Source organism: Bos taurus, chromosome 9 (genome assembly GCF_002263795.3).
Source record: "Bos taurus isolate L1 Dominette 01449 registration number 42190680 breed Hereford chromosome 9, ARS-UCD2.0, whole genome shotgun sequence".
Classification (NCBI taxonomy): Eukaryota; Metazoa; Chordata; class Mammalia; order Artiodactyla; family Bovidae; genus Bos; species Bos taurus.
Window position 1 is genome coordinate 48,126,295 of NC_037336.1, and position 23,418 is coordinate 48,149,712.

General features: G+C 36.5%; 1 protein-coding gene across 9 annotated transcripts in view; it reads right to left on the reverse strand.

Moving 5' to 3' along the window:
* GRIK2 (glutamate ionotropic receptor kainate type subunit 2) overlaps positions 1-23,418 on the reverse strand; it is a 731,033-nt gene that overhangs the window by 238,596 nt on the left and 469,019 nt on the right. For all 9 annotated transcript variants that reach the window (XM_024996836.2, XM_059889840.1, NM_001193063.1 and 6 more), the window contains exon 9: positions 5,367-5,480. In XM_024996836.2, coding sequence (XP_024852604.1) covers positions 5,367-5,480 — 114 coding nt within the window. The remainder of the gene's footprint in view (positions 1-5,366; positions 5,481-23,418) is intronic.

Below are 23,418 nucleotides of genomic sequence, written 5' to 3' on the forward strand. Positions count from 1 at the left end.
GTGATTCTAAGGTTGATACTTTAAAATTCCATTTGTAATGATACAAGAAGCAAGGGAATTTTAACAACGACTGAATTTGAAATTCTAAAACCAGAGAGGTAATATGAGGAACATTCAGGAGATCACATGAGTAGACTAGAGTTTTAGGTCTAGCCCCCTCCTGCAGAAGAGGCTATATAATTTCCAAATTATATAGCACCATATAATTAAAAACTAAAAAAAAAAAAGGAATTACAAATTTAAAAATTGTTTAGAGCTTCTGAAAATGAACACTTTCTATGAAATAACTATATTCTATACCCATTCAGTGTATTGGGCATAGATTATGCTGTTGAAGAGGTGTAAAAAATATTTGTAAACAAGATGCTTAATCTCAATTTTTAAGAGAAAAAGTGAGTTAAGCGCCTTTACTCTTGATTGTCCAGAAAGATCTGAGATTATGGTTTAAAGAAGCTGAAAAAAAACCGAGTGCCAAATTAGGAGAGGAGAGAAACAAGAAGATCAAGGCATCCAAGCGAGAGTAACCTAAATCTCGGTCCCTGAGGAAATGTCTAGATGTCTGGGGACACACCTATAATGGTATCATGGTACTTTAGCATATGTGGTATTTCTGGAAGAGAAACTTTCTTTGGGTGAACAATTCTCAGTCAAGATACTATTTTGGTCATAAACTATAGCTGTTAGACTTTTCCAAGCTGGGACACTGGAGATTTCATTTTACAGTATTGGTTCCTCAAGTAGGCTACAGATTGGTTAAAAAAACTACTGTTCTACTTTCTAGCCCTGTGGTCATGAGTTGGTTACTTGGACAATCTGAATACCAGTTTTCCTACCTGTGAAAGAGTATGGATAATGGTGTCTAACAAAAAAGGTTATTATGACAATTAAATGAGTAAATCGATGAGTAGTGCTTTGAACATTGTCAAGTACCTAGCAGGCATGCCAAAGATGTGTGTTATTAATTTTTGGTAATGAACCATATTCATATAGCAGTATTTCATGAAGCTGAGAAGCATATAGAAAACTGGCCTCAGTCATTATGGTCTTCTTTGAATTTTGTAACTTTTTCAAGATCTTTCTTGCTTCAGGGCCTTGCATATGTTGTTTTATCTGCTGAGAATACTCATTCCCGCTCCCTTTACTTTGATAATTTCTTCTCAAACTTCAGCTCTCTATCCTTCTGCAGTGAAGTCTAACCTGATTCATCCTTCCACACCTGATCCTTCATGTCATTCTTGATCATTCTGTAAAAGGCAGCATGCCATGCATCTTTCTTTCATATCTAGTCACAAGGGCGTATGTCTCTGTGTGTGTGCGTGTATGTGTGTTTAGTTCTCCTTATGAATTCTACCATTTTCTAAGTTTCATAAAGGCAGAGACCATGTCTATTTTGTCCATTAAATACAGTGGTTAGCATAAACCCTGGTATATCATTATCATTAAGTACATATTTGTTAAATACAAAAAGAATGATAAAAAGTAAAGTAAATAAAATCTAAGAGAAATGGAGCTAATTATGATAAGCACATTGATAAGGTCAAATTTTAGAATATTTCACTGTTTGTTTTTTTTTTTGACACATAATAAAAATGTCAAACAAGAAGCATTAAATGAACTTCTCTTTTTGAAGATATCATTATTTACAACATAGCTAGAATCTCCTCTGAGATTTTCGAAGAGAGAAAGGGAAAAAATAACCATAAAATAAATCAAATGATCATACTTCTTTAAAAATATAAGTTAAGCATCAATAAATTATATCAAGCTAGCTTATAAAAATAAGGGAAATAATCTCCTCAAATCTTTTCCTAATTGTGGCTACTCAGTGATCAGACTGTTCAGAAAAAGATTTTTCAACTAAGTGATATAAAATAATAAAGTACCTTTTCTTTTGAAGAAAATCACAATCACTTTGAAACTAACACAGTGACATAGTCTAAAATATAAGTGACCTACTTATTATTTGTAAGCTTAGAGTCCTTGGAAGGAAAGTTATGACCAACCTAGATAGCATATTCAAAAGCAGAAACATTACTTTGCCAACAAAGGTCCATCTAGTCAAGGCTATGGTTTTTCCAGTGGTCATGTATGGATGAGAGAGTTGGACTGTGAAGAAGGCTGAGTGCTGAAGAATTGATACTTTTGAACTGTGGTGTTGGAGAAGACTCTTGAGAGTCCCTTGGACTGCAAGGAGATCCAACCAGTCCATTCTGAAGGAGACTAGCCCTGGGATTTCTTTGGAAGGAATGATGCTAAAGCTGAAACTCCAGTGCTTTGGCTACCTCATGTGAAGAGTTGACTCATTGGAAAAGACTCTGATGCTGGGAGGGATTCAGGGCAGGAGGAGAAGGGGATGACAGAGGATTAGATGGCTGGATGGCATCACTGACTCAATGGACGTGAGTCTGAGTGAACTCCGGGAGTTGGTGATGGACAGGGAGGCCTGGCGTGCTGCGATTCATGGGGTCGCAAAGAGTCAGACTCGACTCAGAGGCTGAACTGAACTGAAGCTTATAGTGTATTTCAGAATTGATCTTACATGTTGGTTATATGGAGTAATGATCTGAGGAATATGTCTCAAACATCATTATAGATCAAAAAAAAAAAAAAATGTCCAAGATCCAAAGCCTGATAATTTTTAAAAAGTTTTCTCTGGCTCTGATATTAAGATTTAATACCACTTGTTTATGAACAAATATAAAATTGTTTATTAGTGAGAAAGATATTTGACTACTTCTTACAAAATAACTCTTGAGTAATCAAGCAAAACTGAGAAATTATATGGGTAGTCTAATCACCTGCTTTGTTTGGACAAGAAGTTTGCAATAACCTGCACACTTGAAAAAATATTTAAATACAGTCATTTGAAAAGTGTTTATGCTCTCTAATTTTCTGCTTAATTAAATACCAATTTTTAAAATTTAATTTGACAAATATTATTGAGTGCCTGCTATGCCCCAGGCACTTTTCTCTGACACTGAGATCTAAAAAGTGTAAAATTTGATTAGATTTGTATAGATTCTTACCAAAATCTTGTATAGATTGTATAATCTTACCTTGTATAGATTCATACCAAATAGAGATCAGATAAACACAAAATTTCTAACATTAAAAAAAGTAATGTATGGTAAGTAAAATGATAAAGTATTATGATACACATGTACACTTCCCTGCCTGCCCCAAACATACACAACTGAATGGAAAGATCAAAGAGTTTCACAGAGTGCATGCAAACTGAGGTGGGTCTGGAAGGATGAAAAACTTTTCACAGGAGAACATAACGAAGTGGGCAAAGATTTGAAGCCATAAAATAAGTGATGCATTTGAGAGTTTGGCTGTATCAGGGAGAACTGAGAAAGTAGTACAGGGGCTAGTTGCTGAAGACAGATGCCCTTGCCCAGCACACTGTATTTTGTGAGCATTGTAGAGGCATATATGGTATAAAAACAAGAGACTTAGTCAGATCCTCCTCAAAGCAGTGGTCAGTGATGTTTGCAGAAATATTGTACACATGAAATAATTCAAGAATAGTATAGTGTTAAGCTTAAATATGAAGTACTGACAAGTTCTATATTTCAGGAATGGAGAGAAACATATTGCAAACAAAGGGAACGGGGCTAACACAATCACAGTAGTGAGCTAACTGGTTACCCTAGATCAGTTAAAATACAGGATTTCTGAAAGGGAGAAATGGGAAATGAGGATAGAAAGATGAGAGAAGACAAGACAGTAAAAGGCTTTGAATAACAGGGTCAAGATTAGGGGGCCTTTTTAATGTCCGATATGGACTCAGACAAGAATGTGTCTGCAATACAGGAGACACAGGAGACACGGATTCAATCCCTGGGTTGGGAAGATTCCCTGGAGGAGGATATGGCAATCTGTCCCAGTATTCTTGCTGGAAAAATCCTATGGACGTAGTAGGCTGGTGAGCTACGGCCCATGGGGTCGCGGAAAGTCAGACACAACTGAAGCAACTGAGCGCAGCACAGCAGCAGGGACTCACTAAAGACTTACAAGCAGAGAAGCAGGGAATGACAGAATTAGATCTTCACAATGGACAGTGAAATATATTATAAAGGGGAAAGGTTGTCAGCAGGAGGAAGTTACACTGTTACTGTAACTGTTCCAGCAGCGGGTTATGAGATCCAAGATATACTGGCAGAAAAAGAACGTAGTACTATCCTGTGCATACATTCCATCTGAGGACCACGGCTGGTGGATTTAAGAGCTAGCTTTGAAAAGAGATGGGGATACAAAATTAAGTTAAAGGGGACCAGAGAAGTTTGGATATAGTGGAGCAGGTATTCACTGAAGTTCTTAGCAAAGGAGTTATTAAAAAACACCTCATGAACTTCTATCACCATCATTTCATGATCACCAGCTTGCTTCATTATCAAGAGTCTTTAACCCAAGCTGTTTTGTTTGGACATGTTTTGATCTAACATCCTGTATTGCTAGTAAAAGGACAAGATTATGAATTCCTCCTGGCTTGATGTTCTACCATAAATCAAATTTAGAAATCATGTAAATGCTAAAAGTATGTGGAGGTTTGTTTTGGACATTAATCTCACATTCTTACTGGCTACCTGGAGAAATCAACATTGATAAACTTATTCTGTAGGTGAAAGTACTTACTAAATTATATAAAAGTTCCTTGCTTGTCCTAAAATTAAAATTCTTATTTGCAAATGGCATAGTAGGCATACATGAACATTATTGTGATTTAATTAAAACATATAATTGCAAGAGGGGTAAAAATATCTAGCTTATCAGTATTAATTTAATTCTGTTGGTAGTGAAAATATTTCTGAATTAAAACAGCACTTGTCATTTGATTTCATTAGGGAGATTAGTAAAGTAAAAGTGATTTGCCATGATGAAAACAACTAAATTGAAAGCAAGGTTAAAACATAATTATAATAGAAAAAAATCTCAAAAATAAATGGCATGCCCTCTGAAATTTATTTGCAGGAAATGAAAATGAAAGCAGAAGTAAAGTTCACATGCAGCTCCTCACATAACTATATTTATATAACTGCTTGTCCATGTATTTTTAAAATGTTAGCATTCACAATTTTTCAACAGCAACTAATTTTGTAGAAACATAAAGATTCCCAGTAATAGGTAAAGCTGTATTATTAAGCAACACAAGCAGCCCAAACATTAATATAATTTACATCATTAAAAGCTAACAAAATAAAACTGACTAAATTAACACTGACTCATCCATTATACAGCAACTGCTAAATAACTGTAAAATATATTACATTCTGTTCATTTCTACTCTAATTATAATGTCTTTTTCTATCCACTTCCATGTTTGTCTGCATTTATCTAAAAAGAATGGGAAAACTAATACTTACCAAAATGGTGGTAACGATCAAAGAACGATTGGATAAGGAATCTGTGATGTTGGCTGGCTTTCCCTTTTGACTTTCTGTCATATTCAGGCCACTGGCTGGATCCCAAGTTCCAATCTATAAAATAGCATATGTACTCTGTAAATCATCCATCAGACACCTGGAGAGAGCACTGCAGAGAAAGTTAAGACTGCTAACACTTATTATTCACCTCTGCTACATTATCTGCTGTTGCTGAAGTAACGGCTGCTTGTTTTAAGCATGATTCACTGCTTTGTGAAGTGTGTCCAGCGAAGTGTGACATTAAAGAACAAAATGATCCATTGCACTTCTACAGTCAGTGTGGGAGCTTAATTTTCCATTCAAACTTTCATTCACCAAGATAAACTACAATTGATGATACCTTGATAGTTGGCTGGAAACTCATTAACAGCATATATCTTTTATAGTAATGGATCTATCTTATCCTCTCATTATGATGGTAACATGCCATATTATATGGACAAAGCTAAAAGAGCAAGACCTGGGGATCCAGGATAAATTAATAGGTAAAGGCAACTTAAAAGGGGCATTTATTTGTATTCACAGCACCCCCAGTAAGGTGAAATCACACCCCAAATTACCTCTGGAAGTTTTAAAAATATACCTTTGAAGCTTTTAAAATACTCCAAGAAAGGAGATTACAGCAAAATCTCATCTGGATAACCTATTCTAATACTATCACTTGTATTCTACACTCACTACACTCACTACACACAATACACTCACTTGTATTCTACTATCACTACACTTCTGTTCAGTGTATATTTTAACTATTAGGTTGTTGCAAAAGTAACTGTGGTTTTGGACCATGAATTTTAAATCATTATAACAGGTTCAAACACATCTTTAATAATCAAAATAGGAACCATTACAATCAACATATTTTTGCCAGCAATATGTTGGTTTATTCCTGTAACATAAAAATCCATGCTTCAGAATTCTATGAATTCTTAGAAAGCATTTTCAACCTCCTGCTCATTGTGGAAGCATTTTCCCTGCAAAAAGTTGTTGAGATGCTTGAAGAAGTGGTAGTCAGTTGTCAAGATGCCTGGTGAATATGGTAGATAAGGCAAAACTTCATAGCCCAGTTCATTGAACATTTGAAGCATTGGTTATAAGATGTGTGGTCAGGCCTTGTGGAGAAGAATCGGGCCCTTTCTGTTGACCAATGCTGTCTGCAGGTGTTGTGGTTTTGGTGCATTTCATCCATCTGATGAGCATACTTCTCAGGTGTAATGGTTTCGCTGGGATTCAGAAAGCTGCAGTGGATCGGACTGGCAGCAAACCACTAAACAGTGACCATGACCTTTTTTTGGTGCAAATTTGGCTTTGGGGAGTGCTTTGGAGCTTCTTCTCAATCCAGTCACTAAGCTGGTCATTGTGGGTTGTTGTATAAAATCCACTTTTTGCTGCGTGCCACAATCCAATCAAGAAATGGTTCAAGATAAGACAACACTTCAAAATGACTATTTTTTTTTTTTTTTTTTTTTGCCAGCTCACGAGGCACCCATTTATCAAACTTTCCAATTTGCCTCAAATGCCAAATAACCATAGAATGGTCAAGGCTGAGTTCTTCTGCAACTTCTCGTGTAGTTATAAGAGGAGCAGCCTTCAGTGATTGCTCTCAGTTGGTCACTGCTGACTTCTAATGACCAGCCACTGCACTCCTCATCTTCAAGGCTCTTGTCTCCTTTGCAAACTTCTTGAACCATCACTGCACTGTAATACTGCACCTAATATTAATAATGCCCTCTGAAAGGTTAAGCCAAATGCTGTGTTCAGATATATTATACTCAGTGAACACAGTTTATAAAATGACCTCTGGAGATACATAAAAGCATAAGATACAACTGTATATGTAGATTGGTTTACATACAGTAGTTACATAAGTGGTTTACATATCTGCACTATTGTATGCCATGTAATAATAGTGCCCACTAACAGAGAGCAGAAGCAAAGGAGACACAGAGTCAGTGTTTTCATCAGCATTAACTTTTCCTCACCCTCTCAAACCTGGGAGTCACCAGTAGTGAAATTTGTCTTTCTTATATCCCTAGCCAATTACCCAAACAAAGCTATAAATTATTAATTTATTTTAACATAAAATTTTGTACATAAAGAGCTTTCTCAATTACAGATGAACCCATCATAAGTTGAAATATTAAGTCAAAAATGCATTCACTATAACAACCTACCAAACATCCTAGCTTGGCCCAGCCTACCTTAAACATGCTCAGAACACTTATATTAGCCTGCTGCTAAGTCACTTCAGTCTTGTCTGACTCTGTGCGACCCCTTAGACGGAAGCCCACCAGGCTCCCCCGACCCTGGGATTCTCCAGGCAAGAACACTGGAGTGGGTTGTCATTTCCTTCTCCAATGCATGAAAGTGAAAAGTGAAAGTGAAGTCACTCAGTCGTGTCCGACCCTTAGCGACCCCATGGACTACAGCCTACCAGGCTCCTCTGTCCATGGGATTTCCCAGGCAAGAACACTGGAGTGGGGTAGTTGGGCAAAATCATCTAACAGAAACCTTGTTTTATATAAAGTGCTGAATATATCATATAATTTATGGAATACAGTATTGAAAGTGAAAAACACACTGGTTGTATGTCCAACAGGATGGTTGTAATGGTACTGGTTGGTTATCCCAGTGATGGAGTGGCTGACTGGGAGCTGCAACTCAATGAGCTGCCAGCATTACAAGAAACTGTCATACTACACATCACCTGCTCAGGAAAAAAAGATCAAAATTCGAAGTATGGTCTCTACTGAATATGCATCACTTTTGCATTATCACCATTATAAAGCCAAAAAATCATAAGTTGGGAACTGCCTGTAAATTAAATTATTTTTAAAGTGACATTGATTTGAAAGTGAAAGTGAAAGTCACTCAGTCATGTCCAACTCTTTGTGACCCCATGGGTTACAGAGTCCATGGAATTCTCCAGGCCAGAATACTGGAGTGTGTAGCCTTTCCCTTCTCCAGGGGATCTTCCCAACCCAGCAATCAAACCCAAGTCTTCCACATTGCAGGCAGATTCTTTACCAGATGAACCCCCTACCTAAATATGCTAATAAAGATCTCATTGGTTTAAATCCAAATTAAATGTTATTATCTTTTCTATTTTCTTTACATTTTACTATATGTGCTCTTTTGGATCTCTCCATTTGTATAGCTTTATCAGTAACTTTTTAAGGTGTTTATCTTCCTTTAATTGGAGTAGTACAAGAGTAGAAATGTTAACAATTTCTGTTCTTCATAAAAACAAATGTCATTCTAATAGTTGTATATAAATATAGACCCCCATGTATTTTTTTTCAACAACTCATTTGGGGATTCAATGTAAATGTATTTAATAATGTAAAAAAAAATCTTGTCATATTTTCTAATACTTAATTTTCTTCTTACCACCTAAAACTATATATTTCTGGTATTTTTGTCAATAAAACAAAAAAGTCAAATAATACAATAAGGGGAAAAAAGAAAACAATCTTGATTCAGCATTCTTTCCAAAGTAAATTACATACTGGTCAATTAAATTACTTTAAAACTGTGACTACCTTGATGTCATAAAAAGACTAATTACAATTTCGATTCAATAATGAAAGGTTTTCAGGGGCCAGACGGGTAATATCAATGTGTAAAGTGAAAGGGCATAAGCCAGTAGTAAGAATTTCTAGGCTAAAATGTGAAGTTTCTAAATCTCAAAAACATCTCAAGGCAGAAAAGCAACTGCGGCCCACTAACCCAACCTGCTCTGCTGTGTGCCTTAGGCTGCACACCCAGAATAAGTACTTTTTTCAAATCTCTAACAAGGCATCACCAGAGTTAGAAGAGGCCCTGCTGAGGACCTGGGTGGAGGACAGAAGGGAGGTCAAACCTAGAATTCCTGCTGACCTGCTTAAATTGTTTCAAATTCAAAATCACTAAAAAAAAAAAACAAACCCAAACAAAAATGCCCTGTTGGCTAAATAGACATCTGCAGACTGTATTTTGCAGTGACTGGTACTTTTCTGATCCTGATCTATGATTAATACCTATTACACATTTGTCCCTTAGATTTAATTGTCTTTTTCTTTCCCCACTGTTGGCTAAATAGTTAGATTTTTTCAGACATAATTCTGTTAGCAAAGCACTGGCAGGCATCATTTGCCCAGTGTCATCTGCCTAATGACAAGCTTGACCACTAAGTTTTTCAACTTTCTAACAAATCACTAATACAAAACATTGTCCATTTCACTTACTGTTATCTTCCAGGATTACACTTACAAAAAATAAATTAGCTAAATGTTTACTCATCTAAACCTACTAATCTAGGTTCATTTTCTATTGGTTGTTTTTCTAGCACTCGTTGGATGAAGGGGTTCTGGCTCATGAATCCATGATCACCTATAATCACAAATATTAGGTATCCCTCTTTATAAGTCTCAGGTTTCTACACAGAATATTAGAATATTTCAGAAATTTCAGTGGCATAACAATTTAAATCAAATAAAATTTTGTGTGATTCCCCGATTTTTAAGTCTCTTAGAACTATATGATTCAAAAATTTCTATTGATTGAAGAAATTGCCACCAGTGGGGCTTTTTGTTTTGTTTTAATCACAAGAGCCATAGACTAAATCAAGACAATCCTTTTTCTTGCAGTGTATCTTCAGAACCATAATTTTTTCATTATATTATTCAATCAAGTCATTTAACATTATTTTCAGTTTCAAAATGTAATAAAGATATCTAAGTACTCTTGACCTCAAAGAGTTATGTTAAATAGAGTGAGTCTATCTGTTGGTTTATGTGAATACTTCAAGTTTACAGTTATCTTCATGGTATAGCAACCCTCTTTACAATTTAAAATGTCATGGTTTGGATAGGTCATAAGTTCACTTTACTTATAAGCATAAAATTAGATAGAAGTAATACAAAAGTACTTCAAAAATCACAAAGAACAATAGAAAATCATAGTATTACTCATTTTTCTGTTTTATGTTCTGAATAGTTCTTAAATTTGCTCTTCTTCATAAAAAGAATGTATATTATTGATATCAAATTATAAAACATACAAATAGAAAGGAGAACGTCAATTTAAACTTTGAAGCTAAGCACATACCCATGTCAATCATAGCTAATGATTTAATGTGTTTTCTTTAATTCTTTTATCTTTATATGTATTTTCCTTACATAATTTCCAATACAGTCTTGTAGGTAATCTCCCAGACTCGGAAGGGTGTGTCAGATCACCAGGATCCTATTACATCTCCACAATTATCACCAGGGGACTGGGGCACATTACTTCTCTCCGACTCAATTTCCTCATCTATAAATGGGGATATAACTTTGTCTACCTCAAAGAGCTATTGTGAGGATCAAGTGATAAACACTGTAATGTGTTATATAGTGAAGTCCCTCAGTCGTGTCCGACTCTTTGCAACCCCATGGACTGTAGCCCAACAGGCTACTCTGTCCATGGGATTTTACAGGCAAGAGTACTGGAGTGGGTTGCCATTTCCTTCTTCAGAGGATCTTCCCAACCCAGGGATCAAACCCGGGTCTCTCGCACTGTAGGCAGACACTTTACCATCTGAGACACGAGGGAGTCCCAATGTGTTTATAAGTGGGCTACAGTTCAGTTCACTTCAGTCGCTCAGTCCTGTCCGACTCTTTGCGACCCCATGAATCGCAGCACACCAGGCCTTCCTGTCCATCACCAACTCCCGGAGTTCACTCAGACTCACGTCCATCAAGTCAGTGATGCCATCCAGCCATCTCATCCTCTGTCATCCCCTTCTCCTCCTGCCCCCAATCCCTCCCAGCATCAGAGTCTTTTCCAGTGAGTCAACTCTTTGCATGAGGTGGCCAAAGCACTGGAGTTTCAGCTTTAGCATCATTCCTTCCAAAGAAATCCCAGGGCTGGTCTCCTTCAGAATGGACTGGCTGGATCTCCTTGCAGTCCAAGGGACTCTCAAGAGTCTTCTCCAGCAAAACAGTTCAAAAGCATCAATTTTTCGGTGCTCAGCCTTCTTCATAGTCCAACTCTCACATCCATACATGACCACAGGAAAAACCATAGCCTTGTCTAGACGAACCTTTGTTGGCAAAGTAATGTCTCTGCTTTTGAATATGCTATCTAGGTTGGTCATAACTTTCCTTCCAAGGAGTAAGCATCTTTTAATTTCATGGCTGCAGTCACCATCTGCAGTGATTTTAGAGCCCAGAAAAATAAAGTCTGACACTGTTTCCACTGTTTCCCCATCTATTTCCCATGAAGTGATGGGACCGGATGCCATGATCTTCGTTTTCTGAATGTTGAGCTTTAAGTCAACTTTTTCACTCTCCACTTTCACTTTCATCAAGAGGCTTTTTAGTTCCTCTTCACTGCCATAAGGGTGGTGTCATCTGCCTCTCTGAGGTTACTGATATTTCTCCCGGCAAAATTATTATATAAATTAATATATCCTATTTCCATACTATTATGAGTATTTTCTTCTGGCATTAAAAATTAATTACATTCAAAATTTTAATGATTATAAAATAGGAACATTATATAAACATATCACAGTTTACCTAAGGCTGTTGATGCTTGACAGAAAATCACAAAATTCTGTAAAGCAATTATCCTTCAATTAAAAAATAAATTTTAAAAATAAGTCTTTAGTAAAACACAGTTATTTACAAATATTTGCCCACATATTTTAGTATTTTAAAAACAGATTCCTAGAATTGGAATTACTAAGCCCCCCAAAAAATAAAAATGAGTCAAGACTGTTAGTACATGTTGCTATATAGCTTTTCAAAACTATTACTGTGTTCATTATGATCCACCTGACCATATATAGCATAATAAAACTTCCTCACAATTCATTTTCTACTTTTTTTCTGATATACAATGGGTTCTTCATTTCTTTTTTAATTGAAGTATAATTGCTTTACAATATTATATAAAGCAATTGTATAAATTGAGTAGTTTCTACTGCACAATGGAGTGAATCAGGTGTATGCATGCATATATACCTTCCCTCTGAACCTCCCTCCCACCCATCATGTTAAAATATATATTCATAAGAATTTTATATATACACAATGTGCTTTACTTTTTATATTTCTCAGGATTTAAAAAAAATTCTTCATATAATTTTGTGTGGTAAACTACATTTTATCTTTTGTTGCTTTGATTTATTTTCTCATGTAGAAAAACATTTATTTATTTTTTTTTTTAGAAAAACATTTATATTCAGATGATTTTAAAGTTATTTATCTGAGTATCTCATTAATTAGTTGATGCTTTACTTATTTATCTTTGTTTCTGACAGTTTTCTCAGCATAAATTTTCTTTGTTTTGTACTTTATATTACTCCTTTGGCTGAGATAATGTTTTCTTTCCTCTCCTGAGATATATAATTGTTTGCCTCATCTGTAATTAGCATTTTGACATTTCTTCTAAACATGTATGTTAGTACTTTCCTTGTGAGCAGAATCAGTGGGACAGGTTTTTTAATTGTCTGTGGAATTTGAAATAATAATTTTTGACAAGTATACCAAAAACTTTCTCAGGTAGAAACAAAACAAACACTTCCAGCAGGGTGTAAAATATTAGTTATATATGAAGTCAAGCTCATTTAAGGTTAAGAAATAATTTATCTACTAAAAAACATTTGGCATCATAGAATCTATTAAAATTCTATTTACACTCTCCTCTTGGCATTTGCTAACAATATAGTCATGGATGTTGGGGAATAAGGAAAAGAATGATACAGTTTTTCATCACAGAACAATATAAAAAGGAAAACTTCTCTGATTATACATAATTTTTACTTAATTTTAGACAAATATGTCTTGAGCAAAGAGCATAACTGGCAATTTTCTAAAGGCCTGTTTGGTGATCATGAGAAACCACACTGTACATTATATACAGTCTTAGCACAATGTGGAGTCTCTATCAAAAAATAAGGTTGCTTTAAAAAAAAAATTCTTCCTGATTTATAAAAGAATGATATTAGAACATTCTCTAACACCATACATAAAAATAAATTAAAATAGACTAAAGACCTATATACAAGACCAGAAACCATACAACTCCTAGAGGAAAAAATAGGTAGAACAATCTTTGACATAAACATAGCAACATATTTTTGGATCTGTCTCCTAAAGCAAAGGGAATAAAAGTAAAAACAAATGAGTCCTAATTAAAATATTTTTCATAGAAAAGGAAACAAAATTATCAACAAAACAAAAAGACAACCTACTGAATGGAAGAAAATATTTGCAAATGATATGACCAATAAGGGTAGTTAATATATATGCGACATATATAAGTGTTAGTTCTCAGTCATGTCTGACTCTTTGTGACCCCATGGACTGTAGCCTGCCAGCCTCCTCTATCCATGGAAATCTCCAGGCAAGAATACTAGAGTGGGTTGCCATTCTCTTCTCTAGGGACTCCCGACCCAGGTATTAAACCCATGTCTCCAACGTTGCAGGTGGATTCTTTACCTGCTGAGCCATCAGGGTTCCTTAAATAGCATGTTCAATTCAAAATCAGGAAAATAAATAACCCAAATAAAAACTGGGCAGAAGAACTGAACAGACATTTTTCCAAAGAAGAAATGCAGATGACCAACAAGTATATGAAAAGATGCTCAACATCACTAATCATCTTGGAAATGCAAATCAAAACCACAGTGAGATACCAACTCATACCTGTCAGAACTGCTATCATCACAAAGAACACAAATAACAAATGTTGGTGAGGATGTGGAGAAAAGAGAATTCTTGTACACTTTGGTGGGAATGTAAATTGGTACAGCTACTGTGGAAAAGCTATGGAACTTTCTCAAAAAAACTAAAAATACAACTACCATAGAATGAGCAATTTTGCTCCTTGGTATATATCAAAAAAAAAAAAAAAAGACCAAAAAAAAACAAAACAGAAAACACTAATTCAAAAAGATAAATGCACCTCAGTGTTCACCGAAGCATTATGTACAATTGTCAAGACATGGAAGCAATCTAACTGTTCATCACAGATAAATAGATAAATAGATTTTTTATATATATATATATAAATACATATATAATTATTATATATGTACATATATATATATATATTTACATACTCTCTCTCTCACACACACACAGACACACACACAAACATGCAGAGACCAAACCTGTGTCTCCTGCATTTGCAGGCTGGTTCTTTACCACTGAGCTACCAGGGAAGCACCAATGTAATTGGTGGGCTGTATATTTCTCTGTTAACTAGTGCATCTATTCTTTCTAGATAACTTGCAAACTCAGGTTTCTCAAGCCTACATGGAACATGAATAGTGGGCACTGAGTTTTTTCAACATAGCAGTTTTCTTACTATGTATTAACAGGTAGGTAATTGGAGAAGGAAATGGCAACCCACTCCAGTACTCTTGCCTGGAAAATTCCATGGACTGAGGAGCCTGGTAGGCTACAGTCCATGGGGTTGCAAAGAGTCGGACATGACTGAGCGACTTCACTACTATTAACAGGTAGACAGTTTTTGCCTTCATTTACTTCACCCCTTCCAGTGTTAGGGCTTCCCAATGGCTCAGCGATAAAGAATCCACCTGCAATTGCTGGAGACACTGGTTCAATCCCTGGATCAGGCAGATGCCCTAGAGAAGGAAAAGGGAACCCACTCCAATATTCTTGCCTGGGAAAGGCCATGGACAGAGGAGCCTGGTGGGCTACAGTCCATAGCGTCACAAGAAAGTTGGACATGGCTTAGTGACTAAACAAAAACAGTAACACAATGCAAAGAACTCCTCAGTTAATGACTTTTCTAAAACTGTCTATCAACCAGTTAACATAAGTCTGGAATTTCACCATTTGAGAACTATAGCATTAATATGAGAACAGGAAATCAATGAGTATATAATGATCTTACAGAAAGGGCTGAATAATCTAAACATGGATTTTTTTTCACCACTGATTTTTATTTTTGTTTAAGACAAAGTCTAAACATAATTAAAGAGTTAAGAGACAGGTGATACTTTTGATTTTTAAAATACAATTTGAATCAATGAATTTACTCAAATATAACTGTGATAATATTCAATTAAGGGTCATTGTTTTGCAAGGATAAAAAAGTACTTCAGAGATGACTTTGAACTCAAATCAATGCATTATAATTATGTTTAGTACATATGCATGCTATTTGCTAAATTGCTTCAGTTGTGTCCAACTCTGCAACAGTTATGAAGCAAAATAATAACTATAAATACATTGACACAAACTGAAAAATATCAGTACAGTTATGAAATTTGGCATGTAATGATTCTTTGTATAACTCAGACAAATTAAACAGTAAACATCTTCAAAGACAGACACTAAGTTTGGGTCCTTCCTAGGATCAATTTTTGCTTTTCAAGAAGCAAATGACACATTTACCACAGGTGTAGAGATTGTTGGTCAACATCATCATTATCACTGCTTTCCTAAAGACAGGAAAAAGAAATCTTAGCTCCTAGGAAAGTTAGGGGTCATTGTTGCCATGGAGACCAAGGTGTATGTACCAAGAGTCATCAAAGAGAGAAAGATAAAAGCTGCTATGCATTATGTGAAGTTGCTCAGTCGTGTCCCACTCTTTGCAACCCTATGGACTGTAGCCTACCAGGCTCCTCAGTCCATGGGATTTTCCAGGCAAGAATACTGGAGCGGGTTGCCATTTCCTTCTCCAGGGGATCTTCCTGACCCAGGGATCGAACCTGGGAATCCCGCATTGTAGGCAGATGCTTTACTGTCTGAGCTACCAGGGAAGCAAATGCTATGCATTAGGTGTTTACAAAAAAAAAAAAAAAAAAATCCTCAGTGATCTAATGTAGATTTTCAGATTTAGATAAATTTTGGACTGTAAATCCATTCAGATATCTTTTCAGAGGGGGTTAATGATTCTTCTGACAAGACAAAGATCAACAGTAAAATTTTATGCAGAAATTACCACTCTTTCTTTAAATATATATATATATTGTACAAAAAAGTTTCTTTAAATGCACTTTGAAACATGTTCTGTTTCTGGAACATCAGATCAGATCAGATCAGTCGTTCAGTCGTGTCCGACTCTTTGCGACCCCATGAATCGCAGCACGCCAGGCCTCCCTGTCCAACACCAACTCCCGGAGTTCACTCAGACTCATGTCCATCGAGTCAGTGATGCCATCCAGCCATCTCATCCTCTGTTGTCCCCTTCTCTTGCCCCCAGTCCCTCCCAGCATCAGAGTCTTTTCCAATGAGTCAACTCTTCGCATGAGGTGGCCAAAGGACTGGAGTTTCAGCTTTAGCATCATTCCTTCTAAAGAAATCCCAGGACTGATCTCCTTCAGAATGGACTGGTTGGATCTCCTGGCAGTCCAAGGGACTCTCAAGAGTCTTCTCCAACACCACAGTTCAAAAGCATCAATTTTTCGGTGCTCAGCTTTCTTCACAGTCCAACTCTCACATCCATACATGACCACAGGAAAAACCATAGCCTTGTCTAGACGAACCTTTGTTGGCAAAGTAATGTCTCTGCTTTTGAACATGCTATCTAGGTTGGTCATAACTTTGCTTCCAAGGAGTAAGCGTCTTTTAATTTCACGGCTGCAGTCACCATCTGCAGTGATTTTGGAGCCCCCAAAAATAAAGTCTGACACTGTTTCCACTGTTTCCCCATCTATTTCCCAGGAAGTGATGGGACCAGATGCCATGATCTTCGTTTTCTGAATGTTGAGCATTAAGCCAACTTTTTCACTCTCCACTTTCACTTTCATCAAGAGGCTTTTGAGTTCCTCTTCACTTTCTGCCATAAGGGTGGTGTCATCTGCATATCTGAGGTTATATGTTTGTAAACTCAGACAGGCACAGTCTCACTACTAATCCTCACTCTTTCCATATATTATCAAAATATTTGAGTTTTTAGCAAGAAGTCTATGGATTGTTGATAGCAGTTCCTCTACCAGTGGGTAAAAATGCAAGTAGTGAATATTCAGAAAGCACAGATTTTAGAAGTTGAATCTTTATTTGATAGTAAAATATAATGAATTCAAACTTTTGCTATACTATGCTAAGTCACTTCAGTCGTGTCCGACTCTGTGAGACCCCATAGACGGCAGCCCACCAGGCTCCCCCGTCCCTGGGATTCTCCAGGCAAGAACACTGGAGTGGGTTGCCATTTCCTTCTTCAATGCATGAAAGTGAAAAGTGAAAGTGAAGTCGCTCAGTCGTGTCCAACTCTTAGCGATCCCATGGATTGCAGCCTATCAGGCTCCTCCATCCATGGGATTTTCTAAGCAAGAGCACTGGAGTGAGGTGCCATTGCCTTCTCTGTTCAAACTTTTACAGGTTTGCAAATATGGGTCATCTTGATTTATGCTATTTATATAAATTTTTAGTTTTGTAGAAACTGGCAAACATATATTCCATAAGATGGCTCTTGATAGCCACTTTTCTTTCTCAGGATTGTCCCTAAGGGGGCTAATTTTATTCTAAAAGCATGCTGAGGCTTAGTTTGATCTTTGTGTTTTTTCTAGATTAATATGATATTAATAAAACAGCCACATTTCAATACGGATTTATTAGGCCTTTGCACTGAGAAGACAGAACATTCTATTCTCTAACTTCTATTTTAATATATTAAATATCACATTTAGGAGACTATCAGAAAAATAACCAGAATAGATAGGAAATTCTGATGCTACACAAAGGGCAAGAGACGTACACAATTATGATTTTAGTTTAACGTTTCTATTTAGATGAAAATTTTAAAAAATCCATTTAAATAACAAACAAAATATAATAGCAAGAGATTGATTTTTTTTTTTTTCTTGGAAAGCTCATGATGTACATAGTTGTCACAAAGAATATTCAGTAAGAAAATTCAATCAGGTGGTAAAATAAAGCAATTTTATTATTGTACTTATTATTGTACACAGTTTCTTGGAAGGAATTGTTTTTAAAGTCTAAGTGTTTTTTTAATGGCCTTTAGATAGCTCATTTTGCAATGGAAATGAACCATTATCATGTACTGTCATCAACTCAGTTCAAACCTATTTGTGTAAAACCCTCCTAACTGTTTTTGCTCTAAACAGAATCTTTTTGATATCATATTCTAAGAACCACCTGAATATTTCTTAGTATCTATTGCCATTAGTCATGTTTTTGTTCCATCTGAAACTGGTCTTTCCTAAAATATAGCTAAGTCTCAGAGTACAAGATAAGTAAAGTCAAACCATTTCCAATGGTAAATCATATCATAGTTACATATCCTTTAAAAAATCTATTAATTTTATTGTCAGTTATAAATAAATTTGTATATCTCCAATGTAGTACCCAGGTGAAGGGTCTCCTTGTTATAATTATAGCAAAGGATGTGGAGGGAAGTAGATGGATTCTAAATGTATTTTGAAAGTGAAATATACAACATGATCTTTGGACAATGATTCAAGCTGGGAAAATCATTTATTGTAATTTTCCTTTTCGTACTGTTATTAATCTCAATTGTTGTTCAGTCACTAAGTTGTGTCCAACTCTTTGCAACCCCATGGACTGAAGCATTCCAGGCTCCTCTGTCCTCTTATCTCCTGGAATTTGGTCAAATTCATGTCTGTTTAGTTGGTGGTGCTATCTAACCATTCATCCTCTGCTGCCCTCTTCTCCTTTTGCCTTCAATCTTTCCCAGCATCAGGATCTTTTCCAATAAGTCAGCTCTTCACATCAGGTGGCCACAGTAATGGAGCCTCAGCTGCAACATCAGTCCTACCAATGAATATTCAGGGTTGATTTATTCAGGATTGACTGGTTTGATCTCTTTGCTATCAAAGGGACTCTCAAGAGTCTTCTCCATCACCCAATCCCAAAGCATCAATTCTTTAGCACTTAACCTCCTTTATCATCCAACTTTCACATCCATACAACACTACGGGAAAAACCATAGCTTTGACTATATGGAACTTTGGAGGCAAAGTGATGTCTTTGCTTTTTAATATATTATGTAGGTTTGTTTTAGCTTTCCTTTGAAGAAGCAAGCATCTTTTAATTTCATGGCTGCAGTCACTGTCTGCAATGATTTTGGAGTTCAAGAAAATAAAATCTATCACTGCTTCCACTTTTTCCCCTTCTATTCACCATGAAGTGATGGGATCAGATGCCATGATCAATACCAGGCTCTTAAAGAAAGAAACTGTCTTAGCATTGCCTGAGGAAAACAAAGTCATTTACTGTCTTATATCCTTAATCTTCTTCCTCTGTTTCAGAGAAAGGACTGCCATGTCCCAAGGGCTTTTTTGGACAGACATAGTTGGATGTGTATGCAATATTCTTGACCTTTCTTATACCTGACCAGGTACATCTGTGAATGACTACAGGAAGGAAGAAATTAGCACCTCCCCTCCGGAAGCTGACCAGATCCAGGAAATATTTGACTTTAGCTCCTCCCCTTTCAGTACAAAAGAAGTCTGATCTAACTCCTGGCTTTTTGAGTAAAGACATTATTTCTTGCCCCAATTAAACCAATAATAATAATAGATGTGACTGCTTGTTTATGCAGCACGGCTGACCCTTCTTAGACCATGACTAACTGGGGTGGGTTCTTACCAAGGTCCCTGGTGAGCCAAAGGAGAAGGAATTCACTTTGATTTATGATTCCTAGCTAAGTGGAAAGCTGTATCCAGAGTAGCATTTTAACCCCAAGTTCAGTTCCATGAATATGTCCCACTTCTATTTGTCAGAAGTATACAGGAAGCTCCACAGTCACAAATATCAGAAGTATGTATTATACTGTCATTAACTGTTTTAATCCTAAGATTAACATTTGAGAAAACAATTCAAAATATATCTGTTTACTGTACATACAAACAAGAGGTCTTTATTTTAACATATATGACTGTCCAATCCTTTGTTATAATTTTATGCATTCATTTATTATTGGCAGGTTTTCTTCACTAGAGTATAACCATTGTAAAGGCATAAAATAGATGTTTATCGAATATTTGTTAGGGAATTAAATGAATAAATAAAGTCAAAGATGATAAGAATCAAAAAAGAGGCAGTAGCATGAGCAGATAGGATTGAGGATAGTTAAAATTCCTAGCCTTATTCATATTAATGTAGTATTTTTAGGTTCTTTTAGAGACCACGATATCTTTTTCTTCAGCCAGTACAACAGGGAAGTCCATTTCTCTCAGCTTTTTTTGAGGTGGGGAATTGGGCATAGAGAAGTTGGGTGGAAGGATGAAGTTCATACACTTGTGATAGAACTGGAATTGTAATTTAAGTCTCCTGAATTACCATTTATTGAACCTTTCAAAATGTGAACTCTATCAATTTAGGAACTCTGTCTTTTCATCTATGAATTGGTAACTATACTATTTAGGAAAAGACAAAGGTAAAATCAGCAAGACTTATGAGCCTTCAGGAGGCAAATATTGCTATTACCCATGATATAGTTGGAGACACTGTATTTTGAGGGAATAAGAAACCTGTTTGTAAATAGTAAATGGTGGAACAAGGATTTGAGCCCAATTCTGTTTGAATTTAGTCCTTGATCTATTAATCAGTCCACTAAATTAAAAAATGAATATATTTCACTGGTTTCTCTGGTGGCTCAGATGGTAAAGAATCTGCCTGCAATGAAGAAGACCTGGGTTCAATCCCTGGGCTGGGAAGATCCCCTGGAGAAGAATGGCCACCCACTCCAGTAGTCTTGCCTGGAGAATTCCACGGACAGAGGAGCCTGGCATGCTACAGTCCGTGGGGTCACAAAGAGACACACAACTGAGCAATTTTCACTTTTCATTCCTACAATTTCAAAGTCAAGTCAACCATAATGGCATTTCCAAAATATTTCCACTATTTGGAAAATAGTGACTAAACTAAAATACTGACTAAAGTAAATTCCACTTCCCTTTTTTAGCTGATGACTAATTTTCAAAGGTTCTGAAACAGTTTGATGTGAACTCTAAGTTCCTTTTCCCTATAGCTTACCTTCACCCACTCTTAGGACTTTGTCTTCTCAGGAGATTTGTGCCAATTTCATTCTAAAGTAAATTTCATTTCCTATTTTTTTTTTTTCTCCAGTGTTTGATTTCTAGCTCTGTAACTAGCTCCTTCCACTTTTGCCATATAGGCACCACCATTATCCCTTAAAAACAGAGTCCCAATAGTCTGCTCTTCTTTAAACTAACACTGATGAAGGTTCAGTTAATACCATCTGTCACTGTTTACTCTAAATTATACTCTCAGAAGAGTTTCATGGCTTCATAATAAAGTTATTCCAAACTATATCTTCCCAAGCAATCCACAGGACTCCAGGCTATTCTGTCTTTGAAATCACAATGTATACATTGCAAATATGATTGCAAATATCTTGACAAGGTGTTCATGGTATGACACAAACCAGCATTTTAGCTCTATTTCCCACTTCTACAGTATGTGAGAGAATGTGTGTGTGTATATAATATGTATGTGTGTGTGTGTGTGTGTGTGTGTGTGTGTGTGTGTATATATGGCTCATGCTTGGTCATGTCCAACTCTTTGTGACCCTGTACACTGTGGCCCTCCAGGCTCCTCTGTCCAGGAGATTTATGAGGCAAGAATACTGGAGTGGGTTGCCATACCCTTCTCCAGGGGATCTTCCCCACCCAGGGATCGAACTCAGGTCTCCTGCATTGCAGGCAGATTCTTTACCACTGAGCCACCTGGGAAGCCCTATGCATATATATATATACATATATAAATCAAATAAAATATTAGTGCATATAAATTATCAAGTGAAAATATATGCATATGTGTGCTCAGTCATATTTGACTGTTTGTAGCTCCATGGACTGTAGCCCATCAGGTTCCTCTGTCCATAGAATTTTCTAGGAAAGAATACTGGAGTGGGTTGCCATGTCCTCCTCCAGAGGATCTTCCCAACCCAGTGACAGAACTCAGGTCTTGTGCACTGGAGGCAGATTCTTTACCATTTAAGCCACCAGGAAACCCAAGAATGCTGGTGTTGGTAGCCTATCCCTTCTCCAGAGGATCTTCCCAACCCAGGAATCAAACTGGGGTCTCCTGCATTGCAGGTGGATTCTTTACCAGCTGAGCAACCAGGGAAGACTGTGTATGTGTACATATATATGTATAAATCTATATATTTCTATGGGAGAAGGCAATGGCACCCCACTCCAATACTCTTGCCTGGGAAATCCCATGGACAGAGGAGCCTGGTGGGCTAAAGTGCAGGGGTCACAAGAGTGAGACATAACTTAACGACTAAATAACACCAGCAAGTGGATCAAAAGGCCTGCGTAATATGGCAATGGCATCCCACTCCAGTACTCTTGCCTGGAAAATTCCATGGACGGAATAGCCTGGTAGGCTGCAGTCTATGGAGTCGCTCAGAGTCGGACACGACTGAGCGACTTCACTTTCACTTTTCACTTTCATGCATTGGAGAAGGAAATGGCAAACCACTCCAGTGTTCTTGCCTGGAGAATACCAGGGACGGGGGAGCCTGGTGGGTTGCCGTCTATGGGGTCTCACAGAGTCGGACACGACTGAAGCAACTTAGCAGCAGCAGCAGCATACACATCTATGATCAAATGAAACATTATGCATGACTTTCCTATATTGTTACATCTTTTAGAAATTATTCAATTCCTACTAATGCATAAATTCTCTATTATTCTAAGATAATTCTAAGAAACTTGTATGCTGTAATATACTTAATTATACTCTTATCAGAAATATTCTTTTATTACTCTTTTGAAACTTGAAACAGATGTTCCATTGTATTTACTTACAAATGTGTGTTACCTGATCATTCTATAGAAAAAGCCTCTTGAGCCTCTTAAGGATAAGGACTGTGTGTAATTAATTTATCAAAACAAATTTTCAAATTTCAGTTAAGAACACGAAATATCGATGAAATGTTAAGGCAACATGTATAACTCACATTATTATACTCCGCTTACCAATAGGATAGATCATAACATATACCTGGTAACTATTACATTCAGGGTATTTCT